Consider the following 24916-nt stretch of genomic DNA (forward strand, 5'->3'; position numbering starts at 1 on the left):
CATTATAAATATAATTTATATTTATTTTAGACAGAAAAAGGTTAAGAAACGTGTGGTAATTTGTAAATAATAGTAATAATCCACAATTAAAACTCCGTGCTATATTCATTCATGGAGCTCTCCAAGTCACTGCATGTTCTAAAACAATGTCCGGCCCATATTTCAGAATAAAAGCCTTGTGTTAACAAATGAAAGAGTTCTGTCCACACAAAAAACGCTTGAAGGCTTTTATTTTGAAATGAAAGTAGAAAGTGTTGATTTCAAAATTAGACTTCTATTCTCTAGAAGAGAGGTCAGGAGGAATCATGGAGGAACGGAGGCTTCTTCTTGAGTCAACACTGATAGTTTTTCTGTCTGGTCTGTCTTCAGTAGGTTGCCTGTGGGACATACATTTGCTCAGCATCATCTACATGCACTAGCAGTCACAGTAACAGTGTGACTCAAGAGTGCATCCCTCATTTTATCGTTGTCCATTTGTGTATTTGTGTTGTTGAGAGAGTAAATTGTCAGACGAGGAGGGGATTGTCCAGCACTGCCACTCCTGCTGCTACGCCTCCGTCTGAGTGCTCTGAACTCTTAGTCCTCAGCAGATGACCCACACACTCGTTCATCACCATGTCTTCTCCTTGTCTGTAAGGAGACAAAGAAATAAATATTTCACGTTAACTCAACAGGATTAAAAGTGTTCACTCTCCTGACTGATAATATTATGTCTTAATTGTAAACTTAAGTTGAACTCATTAGTTAAACCTGCAATAACTGTTTTTTTTTGGCCACTTGGGGACAGCAAAAATGAGTTGTGAAAACAACATTGACATATCATCAGTTTATGGGTTGATATGGTGAATCTATTAGTAAACAGTTGTTTATGTACACATCTAGAAGTTACAGAGCAACAGTATCATTCATCTGGAGTCACCTGGTGAATATAAGTCCAATATTTTCTCTCTGTTAGCTCAGTTTTTTTTTTATCTGTCTCTGTAGCTGCTAAATGCTCCACCAAGTTCAACAGCTAATCTCTAACTGAGTCTGAGCAGCTAGTGGACGGTGGGTTTATAGAGCTTGTCTGCTGATGAGCAGCTAGTGGACGGTGGGTTTATAGAGCTTGTCTGCTGATGAGCAGCTAGTGGACGGTGGGTTTATAGAGCTTGTCTGCTGATGAGCAGCTAGTGGACGGTGGGTTTATAGAGCTTGTCTGCTGATGAGCAGCTAGTGGACGGTGGATTTATAGAGCTTGTTTGCTGATGAGCAGCTAGTGGACGGTGGGTTTATAGAGCTTGTCTGCTGATGAGCAGCTAGTGGACGGTGGGTTTATAGAGCTTGTTTGCTGCAAACAGCTGCCTGACAAAGCTGACAACCATGGGGGATCGTGGGGGGATCGTTGCTGGGGCCACGTCTGTGGAACCAGCTCCCAGGAACAATCAGGGCCTCAGACTCACTAGCTGTTTTTAAATCTCATCTTAAAACTCACCTGTTCCTTTTAGCTTTCCCCTAGGGTTTTATAATTACTATGATTGTCAGGAAGTAATTTGTCTATAATTTTATTCATCCTATTTTGACTCTTTTAATCGTAGGTTTCTCAGGTCTTAATGTTGTATTGTGATTGTTTTGCCCTTGTTGTGAAGCACCTTGAGATTTCACTGTATATTTAAAGTGTGCTATATAAATTAAATTCAATATTATTAATATTATTGCTGCTGCTGCTGGAAATGGCGCTGATGAGAGCGGTGAGAGTGAATCAAAACAGTAAAGTTGTGGGCCAGACAGCCAAACACATCACATTAGACTTGGCTGAATTTTGGGATGTTTGTGATTTTGTCTCTCACTTCTTACACTGGGCTGAGGACGCTGTAGAGAGGATGAAGAATCACCGAGATCAACAACAATAATATAAAATCAAGGTTAACGTCTTGTTCTACGTGTATCCTTTAGTGAACGGTGAATCATACAGCTCTATCTGCTAGCAGTGCAGTTCTGAGATATTGATACTGAATGAACTCGTTCTGAAACCTTTTATTTAAAAGATCCCATCTTCCAATGACAACGAAATAGTGATTACACACCTGACATATGCTCCAAACACTCCCAGTTCACTGAGACAGTTACTGATGGTGAGAGGGCCGTCTCGTCTCAGCAGGTAGTTCTGTGTGGGGGTGGGACGGATTTTATCCATCAGAATATAGGCCATCCTCTCTTTTCCCTGCAGGACCCGGCAGATCTCTGATCCATAGATGTTGTTACCTGGAAACATGAAACTGTTCATATACTGCAGATACAGCAGATACAGCCGTGTCATGTTATTGGCCAGCATTCAACAACACTTCCTCTAACGTGTACCTTTCAAACAAATCTGTTCATGCCGTTTTCATTACTGTGGCATGCACTACCATGGAGTTATTGACATTTCAAACTCTCCTGGTTTAAGAGACGGTGACCAATGTGTCGGTGGTTTTAGGATTTGCTACATGGGGTTAAATTCATCTCCTAAGGTGTTTCCGGCATCGTACCTCCTCCTTCTCGCTGAGGCTTCAGGACAAACCGGTCTGGTGCTGCCAAAGCCATAGCTACCGTTTTGTCCCCCTCTGGTCCCTGAACACAACAACAACAACAACAAAGAAATAAATGAGGAACAGAAAACAGGCCGGGAAATGTTTTAGGTTAAACGGGATCATCACAAAGTGGCGCCCAGACGCCATCAGTTGGGACAGTCTTGTGAAAGAATGGAGTAATTATAGCTGATGAATTTCCAAAAGTACTTCCCCGCTCCCTGAACAGGAGGAAGTTGAAGTACCAGCAGCGCACACTTTCAACTTTTACAACCTTTTTTTAACTTCACGTTAAAGCTGCGGTGGGTAGAAACGGAGCAAATGTGATTTAAAAAAAGTTATTTTTATAAAACGGTCACTATATCCTGACCGTAGTACATGAGACAGGTAATCTGAAAATAATCATGTGCCGCTGTGTCCTTCGGTGCTCCTACAGACATCTTCAAGATTTCACAGACCGGAGGAAAACAACCAATCAGAGCCGAGATGGAGCCTTGCCGTCTCTGAGCAGCTGTCAATCACTCATGAACTCCGATCAAACGGCCAAACTAGGCAACGCTGATCAAATATGAATCAATATTCTGTTACGTTAATGCCTATTTCTCTCCCCACATGTTCTCAGAATCATCTAGTTTTGTACTGTTTAGCTGTAAAATAAGAACGTTTGTGACCCAGCAGCCATGCTGAGATCAGTTGAGGAAATACCAAGCACCGCCCACCAGCCGGAGCACAGCCAATAGGAACACTCTCACTCTCTCTCTCTCTCTCTCTCTCTGAAATGACCTGTGATTGGTCAAAGTCTCCCGTCACAGGCTAGATTTTCTAAAGCCTGAAAACAGAGCCATGAGGAGGAGCAGAAGTCTAGTTTTCCATCAGAACACTTGAATTACAATATGCTGAAAGGTTATTATGGGATTTTTCTGCCTACTGCAGGTTTAATACTTATTGTGATGTAGTCATGTGTTATTTTCTCACCATGTCTAGAGTGTAGAGGCCAGCGAATGTTGCTCTGATCTGCTCCACTACTTGGGGCTGGTCTGGGAAGAACCTCTCCAGAACTCCAGGTCTGGAGAGCACCTGCTGGACCTTCTTGGTTCCGGCCAGGTGAGTGCTGATATCTGGACATTTCACAGCCAGAGAGCGCTCCATCAGGAGACGAGCATCCCAAGCCTACAATTCAAGAAGACACAAATGTTTTTCTCTCCTTCTGGCAAGAATTCTAACGCAGCCGGTACATTTTAACGAGCCGATTACTAAATACAACCGGATTCAGACCTGCCCCGATACATTACAATGCATTGCCAATAGGATGCCGTATGATACAATGCTATGCATTTAGTTTCTGCGTTACAAAAATGAATTTAGTGACTATCAACAACATTCTTTTTGGAATCAAATGTGCCGCTGTGTTTGGGCATGTGATACAGAAAGCCTTCAGGCTCAGGGGTGAGGACAGAGGTGTTGTATTCTGTACAGATTTATTATAAAGCCCCCTGGAGGCAATTTTGAGATTAGTGATATTGGGCTACATAAATAAAATTGACTTGACTTGGACGGGGCTGTTTTCAGACTGAATGCCCACTCGGTGTATTTGATGTCAACATTTCCTGACTATACAGAGGGCACGGTGTGCAGTTTTGTGTTTCTTTAACTAGGGGGCTGGGAACATGTGACCCTGTGCCACAGTCACACTATCAGGGAGCATTCACAACATGGATTTTGAAAGCTGCTAAAAACACAAGGAACAATGAAAAAAAACATGATTTTAAGGTGTGTTCAGCAGTAGTTAACTGGGCAATCAGAGTCGGAACAAAATCACACTAACTATACCTTTCATTCTGTGGGGATTTACTCCCTGCTTTAACTTGATGTCAGCTGTTTTAACTCGGGATGTCCCCACATAAACAGGGAATTAATAATGCCGTTATTCTTTAAATCCCGTATGGCCTAATGAGAGAATTGATTGTTGTGCCACATTGGATATACATTGTCAGAATAATCAATGTGTGGCAGCAAAGAAGAAAAACAAAGTTGTGTCCGTCTCTTTGGTTTTTACTCCTCAATGGCCACTCCCAACTAAACTCTTAAAGGTGGTAATGTCTGCATGAAACATACTATTCCATCTTGACTGCACTTCACATAGTCAGTAACTAAAACTACTAGAAAGAGGAAGAAAGATTTGAAGTGAAGACCTGTTCAGAAATGTAGTTCTGAGGCATGTAGCCATTCCTGAAGTACACCACTGCAACCTCTTGGCCATCACTGAAAAGAGAGTAATATAAATACACAGGAAGTACAACTGATCATAATGATATCGTATATTATACCTATGTATAACATATAGCTTTAATGTATGATTATTACACAGCTGTGTTGAATACTCGATTCTGATTGGTTAATAACGGCGTTCTACAGTCTGTTATTTCTTTATAGCAGACCGTTGCTATGTATAGCATACCGTTGCTATGTATAACAGGCCGTTGTTATGTATAGCAGACCGTTGCTATGTATAGCAGAGCGTTGCTATGTATAACAGACCGTTGTTATGTATATCAGATCGTTGCTGTGTTTGCTATGTATAGCAGAGCGTTGCTATGACCGTTGTTATGTATAACAGACTGTTGCTATGTATAACAGACTGTTGCTATGTATAGCAGACCGTTGCTATATATAGCAGACCGTTGCTATGTATAGCAGACCGTTGCTGTGTTTGCTATGTATAACACAGCGTTGCTATGACCGTTGCTATGTATAACAGACTGTTGCTATGTATAACAGACTGTTGCTATGTATAGCAGACCGTTGCTATATATAGCAGACCGTTGCTATGTTTGCTATGTATAATAGACCGTTGATATGTATAGCAGACCGTTGCTGTGTTTGCTATGTACTGTATAACAGAGCGTTGCTATGACCGTTGCTATGTATAACAGACTGTTGCTATGTATAACAGACTGTTGATATGTATAGCAGACCGTTGCTATGTATAGCAGACCGTTGCTATGTTTGCTATGTATAACAGACCGTTGCTATGTATAGCAGACCGTTGCTATGTTTGCTATGTATAACAGAACGTTGCTATGTATAACAGACTGTTGCTATGTATAACAGACTATTGCTATGTATAGCAGATCGTTGCTATGTATAGCAGACCGTTGCTATGTTTGCTATGTATAACAGACCGTTGTTATGTATAACAGACCGTTGCTATGTATAACAAACCGTTGCTATGTATAACAGACCGTTGCTATGGGTGCAGTTCTGATGTCAGACTCTGGAGGACCGTTTTTGTGTCAAATTATTGATTTCTTCAGTAAGTAGCCGTGTAATGAGCGGGATAATGTAGAGCTAGCGGGTGATTATTGTGAAATAAACCCCTTCAAGGTGATGCTGCACCCCCTCCGCTTTGTGTCGCCCTGTCTGGGTTTTATTTCAGAACAGTGGCCGGCTCACTGTACATTATCCCTTACATAATACATTGTATACCATTTATTGATTTAGATTGAACTGATGGAAACAGACTTACACAAACAGCCTCTTGTCCTGATCCAGGGACCCAGTTTTATTAACATCTTCAAACCGCTTTCTTATTGTGGGAATGTTTCTGAAACACATAGACAATAGTGTGCACTCAAACATAGGCCAACTGCCTGAATGTGGATGACAGATTCACTTTTCACTTGATTAAAAATGCAAAAGGAGGCTTCAAAAAGAGCCCCTGGGTATTCACACATACCTCTTCCACAGTTCGCTCTCAATGTATCGCTGATCAAAGATGTTTCTTTGGCTCTCTTCCACCAAGAACATGATGACTGCTCTGTAATGATGGAACAGTTGCTCCTGTAAAACACTCTCAGTGCTACCTACCTAACATTATCCTGAACATTTGGTTACTCTGAATAGTCCACAGATCTCACTGGCAAATGTTCTGATCAACTACTACTACTACTACTACTACTACTTCTACCAATAGTAAATCATGCTGAATTTCTTCATACATGGCTTTCTTAATGGACTCAGAAATCCGTCTGGTATTATCTGTGATCATCAGTGACACACTGTATGGTACCTGCTGTATATAGTACCTACATAATGCCAAGCATATCAGTGCAGCAGTAAGGGGAATAGATCTTATTCTACTGGACCCACTCGACCCACTATCTGTTTATGGTATTGGTATGATGCTGCTGGTACTTAAAGGTATAATATGCAAGAATTATCTGAAAAACAATGTATAGGCTGATACTAAAAGAATCCCTCTGTCATCACTAGCAGTGTGTGGTGGTGTTTGTATCTACAGAGACTGTGCAGCCCTCTGCCTGGATTCTCTCTCTTCTTCTGCTTTACTCAGGACGCTGCTGGGCGTCAGCAAACTGCCTGTGGATCCCACGTGGGGGTGTAACCCCCAGCAGCCAATAACAGCAGCTCGTTCAGGTGGTCAATACCCCTCGGCGTCTGATACCGAGGCATAGTCTCCATGTACAAAGCGTCCGTATTTGACGGATGAGAACGGGTTGTGTTGTGTTCATGTGTTCCAAGTGATCCTGCTCCTCTCTGTACTGTGAGTGCAGCTATGATCAGTGTGTGTCTGTAGTTAGACTGAGATCAGCGCTGAAACACAGCCAGCAAACAGGAAGCCTGCATTCATGCAAAATCCAGCAACGCGGTTCCTTCCTGCAGGCTTATGCAGAGGTGTGCAGTTAGTTGTGTGTTTATTTGTGTTTTAGAACGTAACCGCCGGAAAACAATGTGAAAATAATGTTTTATTTCTCTGATTCGCTGCTTTGTTCTCACTAACTCTCTCTTCAGTCACTCTATAGCTCGCTCGGCCTCTGTCTGTCCGTCCGAAGTAGAGCGGATGTACTCGTTCCTACCTCTCTGATCCATAGAGCTCCCAGGCTTTGGCAACAGCCCTGGCCAGACCAGCTGCAGGGTTGTTGTCTAGGATCCGCTGGCTCTCCTCCAGTTTCCCAGCCACTTTAAGGATGTGTCTATCGAGCAGGATGAAGAATACTTCTGTTAATCACAACTACTACTTTCTTACTGCTTAGTTCTTCATCTTAACTAAAGCAACAACTCACTCTAGTTTGCCTAAGCAAACCATTTCAAGAGATGCATGTTTCTTTAACACTGGAAAAGTAGCTGCCTAAAGCAGCCACCCCCAGTATGAAAAGGTTAAAGTTCCCCTCCACACATGTTTTAAAGGATGTTAAAAAAACTCTGCTGGGATTAATATTCACACACAGCACATCTACTCTTCCTCCCTCATTGAGAGATTCTGGATCTGGCCTTGCCCCGCCCACCACCGCTGCTGTCTATGGGTGATATATGACTGGCTTACCGGTGTACATCAGGCGTGTGTGAGGAGAGACCTCCGAAACTGGCAGCAATGGTGTTGATTTCTATCTGCTTCAGAGACGAGGAGCCGTCCTCTCCCTGGTCCAGCATGTAGTCGGACCGATTGAGACCCAACGCAACAGACTGGACAGAAGACAGAGAATCCCAGTCAGACACTGAGACCACTAAAAGGATGATGATCAAGGCACACAGACTGACATCTGGAGCCACTCGGCCCATCATATTGTTTTAATTATCGATTAACCGCTTATTACTTTTCAACAAACTTTCCCTCTTTCGAGCTTCTCAGTTGTAAGCATTCGCTGGCTTTCTTTGTCGTAAGTGATAGTCAATTTATAACTTTGGGGGTGTGGTCACGCCACAATAGAAAAGAAGAGAAGGCACATCGAACAACTCTCACTTGCAATGATAGTTAAATCCGGAAGATTCATTTGGATGGAAAAAACTCTATAAAATGATATCCAATAATCCAAGTTAGCATGTTCGGATCTAAATTCTGATTTAGACAACTACCAAATGATCCCTTTCCAAGCGTGTGGGAGAACTACGGTGGCCTTCAGGTAACATAAAAACGCTGAAGTCTCTCTCTAGAGCCGGAGTTTGGTCTGTCCGTTCGGGGCTACTGTAGAAACATGGAGGAGCAACATGGAGGGGCAACATGGAGGAGCAACATGGAGGAGCAACATGGAGGAGCAACATGGAGGGGCAACATGGAGGGGCAACATGGAGGAGCAACATGGAGGGGCAACATGGAGGAGCAACATGGAGGGGCAACATGGAGGGGCAACATGGAGGGGCAACATGGAGGAGCAACATGGAGGGGCAACATGGAGGAGCAACATGGTGAAGAGGACCCGCTCCCCATGTAGATATGAAGGACTCATTCTAAGCTAACGAGAACACAACCATTCTTATTATCACTAAAGAAAACGGACGTATTAATATTAGATTCCGTTTCTGCAAATAGATCCCACACAGGACATACCTGAGACCTTCCTTCTTTCAGGATCTGTTGGTGGATCCTGAACAACCTGGCAGTGAAATCATCCACTTCAATGGTGCTAAAAACAAAGAATGTGACCCTGTTAAAATCCTGAAAACTGCTTCATCGCAATGTGACATTAGTCTTCACAGATTCACCCAGAGAATGGAGCTCTACTGTGATCAGTAGGAGACGTATTATCTATGCCATGGTTACTGTTGGCTCATACGCTACCTAGCTAGAGCCTCTTCCAGAAAGTCTGGGTCCCGGCTGATCTTGTCCACCAGTGTGTTGTAGTGTGTTTGCACTGCCAGAGCCTGGAGGAACACAGCCTTAGGGACAGGTGTGGGGAAGAGTGTGAACGGGGCGTAGGTCACCAGCTGAAAAACAAGTTAATGGAGAAAAGAATGCTGACATCAACAGACCATTCATCACTGGACACGCATGGCATGTGAGGAATGAAAACAAGCACTGGGGCTAAAGATCCCTATAACTGCAAGCCCAGGCTTAATAAAGATCTGTGCTAAATCCTAAAGCCCTAAAGCTGTACAAAATTCCTAACATGACTTCACATTGAACACGCCTAATTTAACATCCACCGGTATGGAATCATGTCCTCTCTTTCTGGCTGTGGCTCACTTTGCCACATCACACAAATATATGTTCATATGTAAACTGGGAAAAAAAAGTTCGGAAACTTGTGTTTGGTGGATTATTTCTCTGTTGTTACAATGCTAATGGTCATTGTATTTTACATCATTGGAAAGCCTGTTTATTTACCTTCACAATGATGTCCAACTTGTAAGGATCATGCATTTGTGGGATGAGCAGCACAGCTGATTATGTGGGTAGCACCCAAGAAAAATGTGCCAAAATGCTCTGCCAATGGTAAACAGTGTATTCTCCTGTTGGTGTTGACTCTTGTTTTGACTTGTTTGGTGGATTGGATGATTGAACTCTCTATCAGTAACAAGGAACAAACAAGACATATTGGCTATTTGACACTTTATTCATTTAATACACCATCATTAGCCTCAGTAGCGGTTGGAAGATCCATACGCAGCCACAACAGCCTGGCACCTCCTCCTCATGCTGGTCACCAACCTGGTCACACGTTGCTGTGGGATGGCGTTCCATTCCTCAACCAGGATTCGTTGCAGGTCAGCCAACGAGGTTGTGTTGGTTACTCTAACACGTACAGCACGCCCAAGCTGATCCCACAAGTGTTGAATTGGGTTGAGGTGTGGACTCTTGGCAGGCCGTTCCATTCTCTCTACTCCCACATTGTGGAGGTGGTCTGTGATAACCCTGGCTCTGTGGGGGCGAGCGTTGTCATCTTGGAGGATGAAGTTAGGCCCCAGATTGTGGAGATATGGGATCGCCACTGGCTGCAGAATCTCATCCCGATATCTCACTGCATTGAGATGGCCTTCAATGATGACAAGCCTTGTTTTGCCAGTGAGGGAGATGCCGCCCCCCTCCCCGCCCCCCCCACACCATGACACTGCCCCCACCAAAAGCTGTTACTCCATCGGTGCAACAATCAGCATAGCGTTCTCCACGTCGTCTCCATACTTTGACCCTGCCATCCAACTTTGGCAGACAGAACCTGGACTCATCACTGAACATAACATTCCCCCACATGTTCAGGTTCCATTGTCTGTGTTGTCGACACCAGCGCAAACGGGCCTGACGGTGAAGGGCAGTCATTGCAGGCTTCCTGGTAGCCTCATGAGAATACACTGTTTACCATTGGCAGAGCATTTTGGCAAATTTTTCTTGAGCGCTACCCACATAATCAGCTGTGCTGCTCATCCCACAAATGCATGATCCTTACAAGTTGGACATCATTGCGAAGGTAAATAAACAGGCTTTCCAACCATGTAAAATACAATGCCAATTAGCATTGTAACAACAGAGAAATAATCCACCAAACACAATTTCCAAACTTTTTTTTCCCAGTTTATTTGCTCTAGAAGTTAATAACTATTGTGGCTGTACAAGTTTCTTTCTTCTCCCGATGTGCGAGTGACACACATTCTTAATCTCTCTCTCTGTGTGTTCAACCTTGTGTTCCTGCAGCCTTTACGTTAAGCTGACAGCAAATACGGCAAAGAAATTGGACGGGTTTATTAGTTATGTGGCGATTATTGCTACCAGTCACAGTGACAGTGACATGGTTACGGAATTACAGTCCGGTAGAAATCAGCTCATCCACAATGGTCTATTGTCTAATTTAATAAAGTGTTAACAAATGATATCTTAAATCAAAGTATTTGCAAATGCACCCTAGAACAAGCTCAAAAACTACCCCACATTGTTGTGGAAACTGTAAATAAAGATATTCTGGAGCCATGAAATAATGCACAATACATTGTAGGGATTAAAGTATAAAGATTGTAATTTACAAATATTTACATATCTATATCTATATCTTGAAACTAGAAAACCTGATGAATCCATCGGTACCAACCATGTCACGCTAGCTTGTAGTGAAGGAGGTTAAATAACACTCTGAAGTTAGGCTAACTTTTGGCGAGGAAAAAACTGTCATGTCCATTTCCAAAGGGGTCCCTTGACCTCTGACCTCCAGATATGTGAATGGGTTCTATGGGTACCCACGAGTCTCCCCTTTACAGACATGCCCATTTATGATAATCACATGCAGTTTGAGGCAAGTCATAGTCAAGTCAGCACACTGACACACTGACAGCTGTTGTTGCCTGTTGGGCTGCAGTTTGCCATGTTATGATTTGAGCATATTGTTTTATGCTAAATGCAATACCTGTGAGGGTTTCTGGACAATATCTGTCATTGTTTTGTGTTGTTAATTGATTTCCAATAATAAATATATACATCCATTTGCATAAAGCAGCATATTTGTCCACTCCCGTGTTGATAAGAGTATTAAATACTTGACAAATCTCCCTTTAAGGTATATTTAGAACAGATAAAAAATGTGCGATTAATCGCAACTAAATATTTTAATTGACTGACAGCCCTAATAGATAGATAGATAGATAGATGTTGTCCATGTAGAGTCTATGTATTGTCTATGTAGTGTCCATGGAGTGTCCATGTGGTGTCCATGTAGTGTCCATGTAGTGTCTATATAGTGTCCATGGAGTGTCCATGTAATGTCCATGCCCTCAGCTCATGTTACTGGTCATCTTAAACACATTCACATTCCTGAACATTGTAAAAAGCAGTCTCCAATGAGTAATCCAGAGTGAAATAATGATAAACTAATGTTTCATAGTTACACAGTAACTAACACAGTGAGTGAGGGAGTGAGTGAGTGAGTGAGTGAGTGAGTGAGTGAGTGAGTGAGTGAGTGAGTGAAATAATGATAAACTAAAGCTGTCTCTGTCTTCACCTCCTACCTCTGATGAGTTGGAGCTCTCCTCGACCCTCATCAGGACACCCTGCTGAAGTGCTACATCTTTTGCCACATCTGCCAAGTCTTTTATCAGAGTGGTGTTCATCATCAACGTGTCTGCTGTCCCCTGAGCCATTCTGAGTGATGAGAAACATTACATATAGAATATATATTACTATTACTATTACTACTACTACTACTGTGTAGCAGCCTGCAGCACATATTCATCACAGGAGTTCACCAACATGCTGTACACAGCAATAAATTAATTATGAGAATATTAAAAATGGATAAATAAGAATTAAATTGGACAGAATTACACAAAGTTAACAAAACAGCATTAAACAGTGCATGAAGCTATAACATGAAGCTATAACATGAAGCTAAACATGAAGCTATATCATGAAGCTATAACATGAAGCTATAACATGAAGCTATATCATGAAACTATAACATGAAGCTATAACATGAAGCTATATCATGAAGCTATAACATGAAGCTATATCATGAAGCTATAACATGAAGCTATAACATGAAGCTATATCATGAAACTATAACATGAAGCTATAACATGAAGCTGTAACATGAAGCTTTAACATGAAGCTATAACATGAAGCTTTAACATGAAGCTATAACATGAAGCTATAACATGAAGCTATAACATGAAGCTATAACATGAAGCTTTAACATGAAGCTATAACATGAAGCTATAACATGAAGCTTTAACATGAAGCTATAACATGAAGCTTTAACATGAAGCTACTGTATATCATGAAACTATAACATGAAGCTACAACATGAAGCTTTAACATGAAGCTATATCATGAAACTATAACATGAAGCTTTAACATGAAGCTATAACATGAAGCTTTAACATGAAGCTATAACATGAAGCTATAACATGAAGCTTTAACATGAAGCTATAACATGAAGCTTTAACATGAAGCTATATCATGAAACTTTAACATGAAGTTATATCATGAAACTAACATGAGGCTTTAACATTAAGCTATAACATGAAGCTTTAACATGAAGCTTTAACATGAAGCTTTAACATGAAGCTATATCATGAAGCTTTAACATGAAGCTATAACATGAAGCTTTAACATGAAGCTGTATCATGAAACTATAACATGAAGCTATATCATGAAGCTTTAACATGAAGCTATATCATGAAACTATAACATTAAGCTATAACATGAAGCTATAACATGAAGCTTTAACATGAAGCTATAACATGAAGCTTTAACATGAAGCTTTAACATGAAGCTATAACATGAAGCTTTAACATGAAGCTATAACATGAAGCTATAACATGAAGCTTTAACATGAAGCTATATCATGAAACTTTAACATGAAGCTTTAACATGAAGCTATAACATGAAGCTATAACATGAAGCTTTAACATGAAGCTATAACATGAAGCTTTAACATGAAGCTATAACATGAAGCTTTAACATGAAGCTTTAACATGAAGCTATAACATGAAGCTTTAACATGAAGCTATAACATGAAGCTATAACATGAAGCTATATCATGAAACTTTAACATGAAGCTTTAACATGAAGCTTTAACATGAAGCTATAACACGAAGCTTTAACATGAAGCTATATCATGAAACTGTAACATGAAGCTGTAACATGAAGCTATAACATGAAGCTTTAACATGAAGCTTTAACATGAAGCTTTAACATGAAGCTTTAACATGAAGCTATAACATGAAGCTTTAACATGAAGCTTTAACATGAAGCTATAACATGAAGCTATAACATGAAGCTATAACATGAAGCTTTAACATGAAGCTATAACATGAAGCTTTAACATGAAGCTTTAACATGAAGCTTTAACATGAAGCTATAACATGAAGCTATAACATGAAGCTTTAACATGAAGCTATAACATGAAGCTATAACATGAAACTTTAACATGAAGCTTTAACATGAAGCTTTAACATGAAGCTGTAACATGAAGCTTTAACATGAAGCTATAACATGAAGCTTTAACATGAAGCTGTAACATGAAGCTATAACATGAAGCTTTAACATGAAGCTATAACATGAAGCTATAACATGAAGCTTTAACATGAAGCTGTAACATGAAGCTTTAACATGAAGCTATAACATGAAGCTTTATCATGAAACTTTAACATGAAGCTTTAACATGAAGCTGTAACATGAAGCTTTAACATGAAGCTATAACATGAAGCTTTATCATGAAACTTTAACATGAAGCTTTAGCATGAAGCTTTAACATGAAGCTTTATCATGAAGCTTTAACATGAAGCTATAACATGAAGCTTTATCATGAAGCTTTATCATGAAGCTTTATCATGAAGCTTTAACATGAAGCTTTATCATGAAGCTTTAACATGAAGCTTTATCATGAAACTTTAACATGAAGCTATAACATGAAGCTTTAACATGAAGCTGTAACATGAAGCTTTAACATGAAGCTATAACATGAAGCTTTATCATGAAACTTTAACATGAAGCTTTAACATGAAGCTTTAACATGAAGCTTTATCATGAAACTTTAACATGAAGCTATAACATGAAGCTATAACATGAAGCTTTATCATGAAGCTTTATCATGAAGCTTTAACATGAAGCTTTAACATGAAGCTTTAACATGAAGCTTTATCATGAAGCTTTAACATGAAGCTATAACATGAAGCTTTATCATGAAACTTTAACATGAAGCTTTAACATGAAGCTATAACATGAAGCTTTATCATGAAGCTTTATCATGAAGCTTTAACATGAAGCTTTAACATGAAGCTTTAACATGAAGCTTTATCATGAAGCTTTATCATGAAGCTTTAACATGAAGCTTTAACATGAAGCTATAACATGAAGCTTTATCATGAAACTTTAACATGAAGCTTTAACATGAAGCTTTATCATGAAACTTTAACATGAAGCTTTAACATGAAGCTATAACCAGGAAGCTTTAACATGAAGCTTTAACACGTTACCGTTAACGTTAACTAACGTGACGTACCTTCAGGCTGGCAGCTTCCTCCAGTCGGTGATTCCGGGTTGACTGCTGCTCGTTAACCGGACAGATTAGATTATCTACAATTTCACTAACTGCTCCTCTGAGCTGCTCTACACCATGTAGCTCTACACAGCCGCCTGGATGTAGAAATGTCCAAAGACTATTAGCTAGACAGAGCCACTCACTTCACCGGTTCAGCCAATCAGTGCTCAGAACGTCACCAGTCGTGAGAGAATTTGAGTTCCGGGTCCAGCAGGGCTGCGTTCGAAAAGTCAAAAACTGACATCCTAACGTCTTTTCTTAACCACTTTTCCATGAACTCGATGGAAAACGTCATGAGGTCAAGGAAAGATGAGAAGGAGACTTCAGAAGGAGTTAGGAAAAGACAACCGTGGTGTTCAGAGAATCCCACTGCTCTTTAACTAGACTCCGTCATTATGATGCGACGGTGGCGGATGTTAGTGACGTCATTATGCCGTGGTGAAACTACAATGTTCTGAAGATGGACTACAAAAGGCGCTGCTCCCCCCGTGCGTTGTTAAATAGGTCTTTCAATGACAGACTGCTTCACCCGCGGTGTGTTAAAGACAGATACCACAAGTCCTCCTGCTGCTGGGACACTCTATCAACATATAATAAAGATTATCTGACCAGACGTGGACAACCGGTGACAAATATCACTTCATTACCAAGGCTGGAACTGAAATAAACAAAGGAATATATGATAAATATTGAGTTAATTGTTGGAGTTATGGAGAAGGTGTAGGACTTCTTCAAACTTCTATTCGGACTTGTAATATTTATTTATGCTGATTATTTGTTTACTGTTCATTTTATTAGTTATTCTTGTTTTGTTTTTTACTGAGGTATTTGTAGCATGTTCCAAATGAATAATTAATTAAAAATAAAGTGAAACGAAATGGTTGTCACTGTCCACTCATATTAAACATTAATCCCAATTAGTGTGTGAGCGTATGAAAATAATATGCAAGATAAGCATATCGTTTGTTATTATGAACGGCCGAATGGTGCATCACTTTAAAGACTGCGGCCGCAAGGAATTGTGGGAGGTTATTCTCTCCTTTCCTTTGTTAAAGGATGGTCCAGTGCATCCTCTGCTAAAGGAGATAATAAAGGAAGCATTGAAGCTTCTTTCCTCAGCATTTAGCGGATTCGAACAGCTCTTATCATGGCTGCTACTGAGATACTGAGAGGGTCATTTCACTCCATTAGGAACCTTCCTAAGCAAAAAGGACTATTCGAATGCAACCCTGGGCTGGGCTTAATGACTCAGCACTTTGTGGAGTCAGAGGTCAGAGGTCAGAGGTCAGACCCACCCCGCTACCTGGGAGGAGGTGTTGGTTCTGATAAACACATCTATAATATCTCTGTGTGGGATCAATAAACAGACAGCAGTCACTGTAGTTCCTGCACACACCCAACAGGTGGCAGGAAAGTAATGCAGAGTATTACCATGCAATCCCAATACATTATAACATTCATAACATAACAGTGGTTTTGTTCTGAGCCGCAGACATCGTGAACAAATGAAGAGGAATATATCACAATGAATATCTGTCATAAGGACAGCTCCAAACAAGAGTTTCACCATCAAGTCCTCAGAAAGAGATTTGTTTCTGATCCTAACACAACGGATGACATAACATGTGGAATAGTGTAATTTAAAGTCAAGGAACAATGAAGAAGAGGTTGGTTCAGTGTGACCTTAGATAGCTCCATCACACTCTCAGGGATAGCATTCATTATAATATCCATTATTTAAGGGGTGACAGGGATGTCACCATTATTCCAAATGAGATACTGACTAATCACAGGATTATTAAAGGTCCCATATTGTAAAAAGTGAGATTTTCATGTCTTTTATATTATAAAGCAGGTTTAAGTGCTTTATGAATACAGTTAAACTATCAAAACACTCAATATACTGAGAAATACACACAGCCCGTATTCAGAAATTGTGCATTTGAAACAAGCCGTTAGGATTTCTGTCCATTTGTGATGTCACAAATATACAATATTTAGACCATTACACGGTTTTAAAGATAAACATTCTAAATGTGTCCCACTTTATTTCCTGTTGCAGTGTATGTAAATAACATCAGCTGACAGGAAGTAAACATGGACCCAAACTGTTGCCTAGCAACGCAATTACGTTGAAATTCCATTGAAATGCACTAAACATAGCGTTTCAGACAGAGGGTGAATACAGGTATATTCAGAGAGACGGTATCAGGAAAATAAAGTTTTTTTTCAACATTACAGCATGTAAACATGTTCTAATAGAAACACAAAATACAAGTATGAACCTGAAAATGAGCAGGATATGGGACCTTTAATGTAGAGTTAGGGCAATATTCATTATTTGAATGAGATGAATATATATAGAGTTAGAGTATTTTATTTTTTTATTTTATATATATATATATATATATGTATATATATACACTATATAATAGTGTATATATAATACTCTAAAACAAAAAGTATGAAATAAGTGAATTATCATGCAATATGCCATATAAATTGAATGAAAAGTCCAGTCCAGGGCAGGGATTCCCTCAGCTGTCAGTCTACTCCTCACCAGCAGAGGGAGCTGAAACCTTTTTTAATACAAGTCACAAAGATCTTCCTTTAAAGCTTCCTGGTTCAACAGAGCCTTCCATATTTCTGCATTCAAGCCCACGGGCCTTCAAGCTAATCAGTAGGTTTCAGTCAGAGAGAGAGGGGGGGTTGAACAAAGAGATCATGTGTATTTGTTTGATGCCACAGTACATGGCAGCACATGACCATGAGGCAGCCATGCAGAGTGATCAGTGAGCTCTGAACTGTGACTGTGTAATTGTGTAATCGTCACTCTTGTTTGTGTGTTTACTTAGATGGCGAGTGGACAGCTGTCGAGGGCAGAGGCGTTGGCGTGCTTGGGCTGCAGGCATGCATGCCACGTGATGCTCTACTGTGACACGAAATCTCAGCTGTTTGGGAGACTTCCCATCAGGCATATCATACTGGTGAGGAGGTGCACTGTGTGTGTGTGTGTGTGTGTGTGTGTGTGTGTGTGTGTGTGTGTGTGTGTGTGTGTGTGTGTTTGTGTTTGTGTTTGTTTGAGTCCTTGTACAAGTGATGTGTTTTGCTCTCAGTGTTTCAGCCTGTTTGCATGGTTGTAGCATCTCTGCCTCTGTAGGTGCATCTCATCACCCCGATTTTTTCGTCTCCTCGTTCCTCCGGCTGTGACCCGGAAATCGATCTCAGTGCTCCATCTTGCAGGACATCCCAATTCCTAAAATGCGTCTCGAGGATTGAGGATCGAGGATTGAGGATCGAGGAGGCTTGCCGGAGGAGCCATGAGCGAGGATGCACCAGTGTATCCTCCAGTGTCCACAGAAGTTTTTTACCGACCGACACGCCCCCTTATTGGATATCATTCATTGATAGGACGCTGCGCCGATCGGTTTGATCTGATACATGTCAACATCACTGGAGTTTCATACCGGAGTGAAGACAGATCACAGATTCAAAGTTTTATAGTTTAGTTGTCTTCTGATTCAAACGGACAATGTTGATGGTGAAGTGTTCCAGCAGCAGAAGGACCTGCAGTATCTCTGCTTCAAACACCACAGATGAAGGAGTCTGACACTGAAAGAGCTTTATAAGAGCTGACAACGAACGGACCTCAAACAACTTTCTTCATTTATTAGAAAGAGTTTTCTTTTCATGATCTGTTATTTCCCCCGTTAACTTTTATTAAAGGGACTGTTTGTAAGAATCAGAAATGTCTTATTAACAGCGACACCTGTGGCCGTTAAGTCAACTAAAGTCAGCGTCGGGCTCGCGCTTGTGCTCGCTCTATATAGACATGAACGAGCATCGCTCAAAACAGTGAGACGACACACGTCAGCTAAAAGCACAATATCATTCTATATTTCAGCTGCTTGGCAGTAATGTTAGCTGACCAGACGAAGGTCTCTCCATGAATCAATGCTGATCCTAGTGTTGGCTTTTCCTGCTTCAGCCTCCCGACCGCGGCCGGAGGGAACAGGGGAGACAAAAATCATTTATCCTCATTCCCATTCAGTCACATGAGGCTGATAATTCCTGAGCGTCGGGTTTGATATGAGTTACATCTTTTTCATTTTCCCTCAAACATTTAGCTTAATACATAATGTCTAGTGTCAGAATATCAATAACTACAGACGCTAATAATGAATAAATAATATAAAGGCATTGTGCCAGTAGAGATGGTTCCTGGTCCTCTAAGCAGGACTCAGTCCACAGTAGAAATACAGACTGCAGCTGTTATTCATGTTCAGGTGGTTATTAAACAGGTAACAGGCTACAGAGAGAAAACACTGCTGCTCTGCCACTGAGAATAACTGAGTGTCTTTATTAGTATTATTAGAACAGTTCAGACACAAACAGCTGTTAAAACCGACTGACGCTGATCCAGCTGTGATCAGCTGCTGCTGTCATCAGACACAGACGTCGCTTCACGTGAGGCTTCAGAGTGAAGGACGTCTCATGTCTCTAAAAACATATTTCCTCTCTTCCTCTCTCCTCGTTTCTGTTCCTTGCCTCCTCCGCTCGCATCTCCCGTGGGCGGGACTAAGACGCAAGGAGAGGAGTCGAGGGGAGGAGTCGAGGAGTCGAGCCGTATAAAATCAAAAATGGGAAAAGCCTTGTGTGTGTCCGTGTGTATGTGTGCGTGCGTGCGTGTGTGTGTGTGTGTGTGTTTGTGGGTGGGTGTATCAGTGTGTGTGTGTGTGTGTATGTGTGTGTGTGTGTGTGTGTGGTGTACTAGTTTTCATGACAAATGAGGACAATTCTATGATAACACACCTTCAATATCAGGACGCTCGGAAAAATGAAGACATTTTTGGCGTCCTCATTTTTCCGAGTTCACCACAGTATATCTAGAGCCTCCGTAGCATCAAAATCAGGTCCGACCAAAATATAGCCTTAGACAAAATCGCAACAGATGGATGTATTCGTAGAAGCATAGCTCGGAAATACTTTGAAAATCCCCATTTGTCACGTTTTTTTCAAAAGTCCTGATATTGTCTATAAACATGTGTGTGTGTGTGTGTGTGTGTGTGTGTGTGTTGGGGGGGGGGGGGGGTATATGTGTGTGAGTGTATAACGGTATAACGGCCTCTGTCACTTCCCACAGATGCAGATGCGTTTTGACGGTCTGCTGGGTTTCCCTGGTGGGTGAGTCTGTCCTTTATCCTTTAATGTGCACAGGTAGGCTATGTTCAGCTTAGTTAGTCTGTAAGTCTCTTTCTTCACAGATCAAAAGATACAGTATAAACCTGTAGGCACAGAACAAACATTCACACACTGTCACTGGAATACTGAAGGATGAACAGTAAAACAGAAGAAAACACACATGACAGTTGTTTTGTGAGGTGCCTTTATCTCGCCGTAAAACAGAAATCAAGAAGCTGTAACTGTCAGACACATACTGCTTAATTAGTATTCTGCTTAATATGAATCACTAGTGTCTTTGTGTCTGTGATTTACAGTAGGCCTAGTCACTGCCAGCATTCTGGGGCAACATCTGCTAACACAGTGAAGTTATGTAACATGGTGAGAAGAAAAGTCTGAAAAAATCATGACATAGGCTATATGTAAATGAATGGTCAGAAGCAGCACTGATACTACTTATTGTATACAGTGTATTATTAATACTTGTTTATAACCGTTTAATATTAACAGGAAATATTCAATACACGTGCCAATGCATGTTAATCCAACTGCGACTTTGGCTTCCAGTTCACAAATAGACAGCAACGTGTTTACTGGATGGATTATCATGGAGTACGGTTAATCACTCTGATGATCCCCCTGATTTACATCTAACACCATCGACAGCTTTAATTTGTCCAATACGCAGGGTTAGGGTTACTAAGAACTCCTACCACTCTCAGCTGTGCTGATGAGGGTAAATATTAGCATGCTAACACGCTAAACTAAGATGGTGAGCATAGTTAACATTATACCTGCGATCAGGGTCTGAGATTACGTTTTTTCCTCACGTGCCACTGTTGCACGTGAGGAACATTTCTACTAACCACATCATTTTTTTGTCTGCCACTTCTGAAATCGATGTAAATATGTGTGTCATACCCCATACCCCAAGACCCATGTCTGCCCGTGACCCAGCCTCCTTTCCATAGGCCTTGAACCTGACCTATCCAGCTTAACTAGGGCAACATCTTCCCCCCATGAACTCCCCATGTGTCTCTCTCATGTTAGTCCTGCAGGGTCCCTACAGTACTTATTCATATTATATTCCATTTCTGCCAATAGATCCCCCTAAATGTTACACACTGGAACTAAAAACTATTGTCTCTTTAAAATTCTGAATAAAAAATCTTGAGAGAAAAAAGATGTCTCATGACTAACTCCACCACCTCCACAAACGTGGGTTCTAAAATTGAATGAGCTTTTAAATCAGCTTGATTTATTTACTTCTGCATGGAGGAGTCTCAGGAGAGCAATACAGCTGACATTGTTTATCTACTTTTATATCTGATCCTGACCTTTGACCCCACCTCCCACACTTCAGGTTCGTCAACCCATCGAAGGAGACCCTGGAGGCGGGGCTCAGCAGGGAGCTGTTGGAGGAGCTGGGCGTGACTCTTCCTATTCTGGTAGAAGATCATGTAGACTCCTACTACGCCCCTGCTTCCTCCTCCTCCTCCTCCCGTCTTATAACTCACTTCTACGTGAAGAAGATGGAGGAGGAACAGATTAGGGAGGTGGAGAGAGCGGCTGCATCCACTGCAGCAGATCATGGACAGGAGGTAACCTGTGTGTCCTCTTCCTTCTACAGTGACTGATTGCAACCAATTTCCTGATCGTATGCTCTGTTCCTCATCACCTGTCTCTCTCTCTGTCTCTGTCTCTCTCTGTCTCTGTCTCTCTCTCTCTCTCTCTCTCTCTCTCTCTCTCTCCCTGTCCCATCTCTCTCTCCACCCGTCTCTCTCTCTCTGTCTCTCTCTCTCTGTCTCTCCCTGTCCCGTCTCTCTCTCCACCCGTCTCTCTCTCTCTGTCTCTCCCTGTCCCATCTTTCTCTCCACCCGTCTCTCTCTCTCTGTCTCTCCCTGTCCTGTCTCTCTCTCCCTGTTCCATCTCTCTCTTTCTCTTTCTCTCTCTCTCTCTCTCTCTTTCCCCAGGTTCTAGGGATGGTCAGAGTCCCTCTCTACACCATGAAAGGCGGGGGTGGCCTGGCGTCTTTCCTGTCTCACTCGTTCGTGGGCAGTGCTCGCTCCCAGTTGGCTGACTCCCTGCTGCGTTTCAACCTGGTCGCTCCTGAGGAGCTCAACAAAGTCCTCACACACTCTCTGAAGATGAACACACACACCGCCGACGACCTGCAGGCGGCTCTAGAGCTGACCGAGGTGAAGATGAACACACACACACCGCCGACGACCTGCAGACGGCTCTAGAGCTGACCGAGGTGAAGATGAACACACACACTCTCTGAAGATAAACACACACACACACCGCCGACGACCTGCAGGCGGCTCTAGAGCTGACGGAGGTGAAGAGGAACACACACACACCACCGACGACCTGCAGGCGGCTCTAGAGCTGACCGAGGTGAAGATGAACACACACACACCGCCGACGACCTGCAGGCGGCTCTAGAGCTGACCGAGGTGAAGAGGAACACACACACTCTCTGAAGATAAACACACACACACACCGCCGACGACCTGCAGGCGGCTCTAGAGCTGACGGAGGTGAAGAGGAACACACACACACCACCGACGACCTGCAGGCGGCTCTAGAGCTGACCGAGGTGAAGATGAACACACACACACCGCCGACGACCTGCAGGCGGCTCTAGAGCTGACCGAGGTGAAGAGGAACACACACACTCTCTGAAGATGAACACACACACACCGCCGACGACCTGCAGGCGGCTCTAGAGCTGACGGAGATGAAGAGGAACACCCACACACACCGCCAACGACCTGCAGGCGGCTCTAGAGCTGACGGAGATGAAGAGGAACACACACACACACCGCCAACGACCTGCAGGCGGCTCTAGAGCTGACGGAGGTGAAGAGGAACACACACACACCGCCAACGACCTGCAGGCGGCTCTAGAGCTGACCGAGGTGAAGAGGAAAGGATTTTGAGACACACCCGCACCAGCACATCCTGTCCACGCAGATACAGTTTGGTCATCAGCAACGCTCGCTCACACTGTTAATCCTGAACACACACACACACACAAATACACGCACACAAACACACACACACACACACACACACACAGACACACTCTGCTATACTGATTCTGAGCTGGTGACTCATAAATGCATCAAACAGTTTGTAGAAAACATGATTAACTGCTCCACCATTAATGCAAATAAAATGATTTAACTGTCCGTGATATTCCAGCTCTCTCTCTGTCACTGTAGGCCACTCCTGTGATTTCAAACACAAAAACATTGATGAACGAATTATATGACGGGAAAGCAGTTGTCATGGTAATCAATACTACTTTTTCTATCTTAATGTTATGATGAATTTGAATGATTCTATCAGGAATTGAGACACAGATCAGAATGTTGTAAGCTAGTGCTATAAAGGCACCACATGACAATAAAAAGTGAACAGACTCATAGAAGACATCACACAGGGCTGTGCTACCTTATATGGTAATGCATATAGGCACCCTGTGGTATAGTCTATAACTCCCTATAGCAGAAAAATACCCGCTCTTCAATGCGCTCTACAATCTTTTGTGTGTCTTTGTGCTGCTCACAGTTTTGGTGGTTTCATTTATGAAATTATTGCAGCGGCGCCCGTGCAATCCCAGGATTAATTACGTCCGTGACATACCTTATAGCCTACAGGCGAAGATTTGATTCTGTTTAAGTGTACCCTCGGTGCCCATAACACGCCTGCACCAGATGTTAGTAACCTCGTTCCCAGACAGTATTGCTGGCAGTGAGCAAAAGCAGAGACATGATGCTGCCTAATGTTCATGATACCTACTGTTAGTGTACAATGGGAATCTTCAACCACTGTTGTTGTATTCGCAGGTGAATCGACCCGACATGTTGGATATATTTCATGCAGAAATTATGCCAAGACAATACAACAAAACACTGAGGTTATATCTTTGATGCATTCAGTGTGATGAATCAACCTCGATGTTTGATAAATCAGAATGTTCCTAGGAGATGCACGATGCTGAGAGAAACATTCACTCCTCTTTAATTCGGCTTTATAATACAACAGCTTTGTTGTAGACTCGTTGCATTTTGCAAGGACAGGTGCGTCCATCGTCGACTCGTCTTTACGCGGCAGGTGTTGATAGAATTAGTGGAGCAAGTAGGATTTATTTGTGAAGGAGTGAGTGAAGTACAGCGTGATCTGCTGTTGATGCGTGTCTCTCGATCAGAGTGTGTTTTTCTCAGCTGTAAAAAAAAAAAAGGAAAAATGCACCATATCCGGCACAGCAGACAGGAAGCACAGGAGACGGGGGGGTAGTACCAAACGTTGTTATCTGTGGTTGTGTTTAAGAAATCTGTGTGTCTTTTAGTGCGTTAGTGCAGCTGCTTGAGGACATGCCTTCTTGAAGCGTGTGTCTGCATGTGCATGGTTGCATCTTGC

The 24916-nt window shown here is 42.0% G+C and overlaps 2 protein-coding genes across 7 annotated transcripts; one reads left to right on the forward strand and one right to left on the reverse strand.

Annotated features, from left to right (window-relative positions):
* Positions 1-213: 213 nt before the first annotated feature.
* LOC119490241 (glutathione synthetase-like) lies at positions 214-15678 on the reverse strand. Its single transcript, XM_037773507.1, has 13 exons — positions 15266-15678; positions 12270-12402; positions 9121-9266; positions 8890-8965; positions 7888-8027; positions 7421-7537; positions 6283-6363; positions 6073-6150; positions 4739-4808; positions 3522-3716; positions 2508-2589; positions 2064-2241; positions 214-630 (listed from the first exon to the last, which is right to left on the reverse strand). Exons 2-13 carry the CDS (start codon positions 12399-12401, stop codon positions 507-509), a joined length of 1419 nt encoding a protein of 472 aa, XP_037629435.1. The 5' UTR covers position 12402; positions 15266-15678; the 3' UTR covers positions 214-506.
* Positions 15679-17846: 2168 nt separating this feature from the next.
* On the forward strand, positions 17847-23682 carry zgc:103759 (U8 snoRNA-decapping enzyme). Of its 6 annotated transcripts, none has more exons than XR_005207408.1 (6): positions 17847-17984; positions 18160-18291; positions 20448-20488; positions 21849-22086; positions 22459-23146; positions 23410-23682. XR_005207408.1 is itself a non-coding variant. In XM_037773820.1 (6 exons), the coding sequence occupies exons 2-6, from the start codon at positions 18160-18162 to the stop codon at positions 22767-22769; spliced, it is 663 nt and encodes a 220-aa protein (XP_037629748.1). In that variant the 5' UTR covers positions 17847-17984; the 3' UTR covers positions 22770-23682. The 6 variants fall into 6 exon arrangements, 5 of the variants coding, with proteins under 5 accessions (XP_037629748.1, XP_037629749.1, XP_037629746.1 ...); XM_037773820.1 differs by having other exon boundaries at positions 22459-22683; positions 22743-23682; XM_037773821.1 differs by having other exon boundaries at positions 22459-22683.
* The last annotated feature ends 1234 nt before the right edge of the window (positions 23683-24916 follow it).

Source organism: Sebastes umbrosus, chromosome 6 (genome assembly GCF_015220745.1).
Source record: "Sebastes umbrosus isolate fSebUmb1 chromosome 6, fSebUmb1.pri, whole genome shotgun sequence".
Lineage (NCBI taxonomy): Eukaryota > Metazoa > Chordata > Actinopteri > Perciformes > Sebastidae > Sebastes > Sebastes umbrosus.

Bases quoted from the DNA above. Each gene is read 5' to 3' on its own strand.
- LOC119490241 (XM_037773507.1), bottom strand. From the start codon at position 12,401: ATGGCTCAGGGGACAGCAGACACGTTGATGATGAACACCACTCTGATA. The intron at 8,966-9,120 runs GTAGCGTATGAG...CTTTGTTTTTAG, and splicing joins CTGGAAGAGGCTCTAGCTAG to CACCATTGAAGTGGATGATT. The intron at 3,717-4,738 runs GTCTTCACTTCA...CTTGAATTGTAG, and splicing joins AGAACTACATTTCTGAACAG to GCTTGGGATGCTCGTCTCCT.
- zgc:103759 (XM_037773818.1), top strand. From the start codon at position 18,160: ATGGCGAGTGGACAGCTGTCGAGGGCAGAGGCGTTGGCGTGCTTGGGC. The intron at 18,292-20,447 runs GTGAGGAGGTGC...CACTTCCCACAG, and splicing joins CCATCAGGCATATCATACTG to ATGCAGATGCGTTTTGACGG. The intron at 20,489-21,848 runs GTGAGTCTGTCC...CCCACACTTCAG, and splicing joins CTGCTGGGTTTCCCTGGTGG to GTTCGTCAACCCATCGAAGG.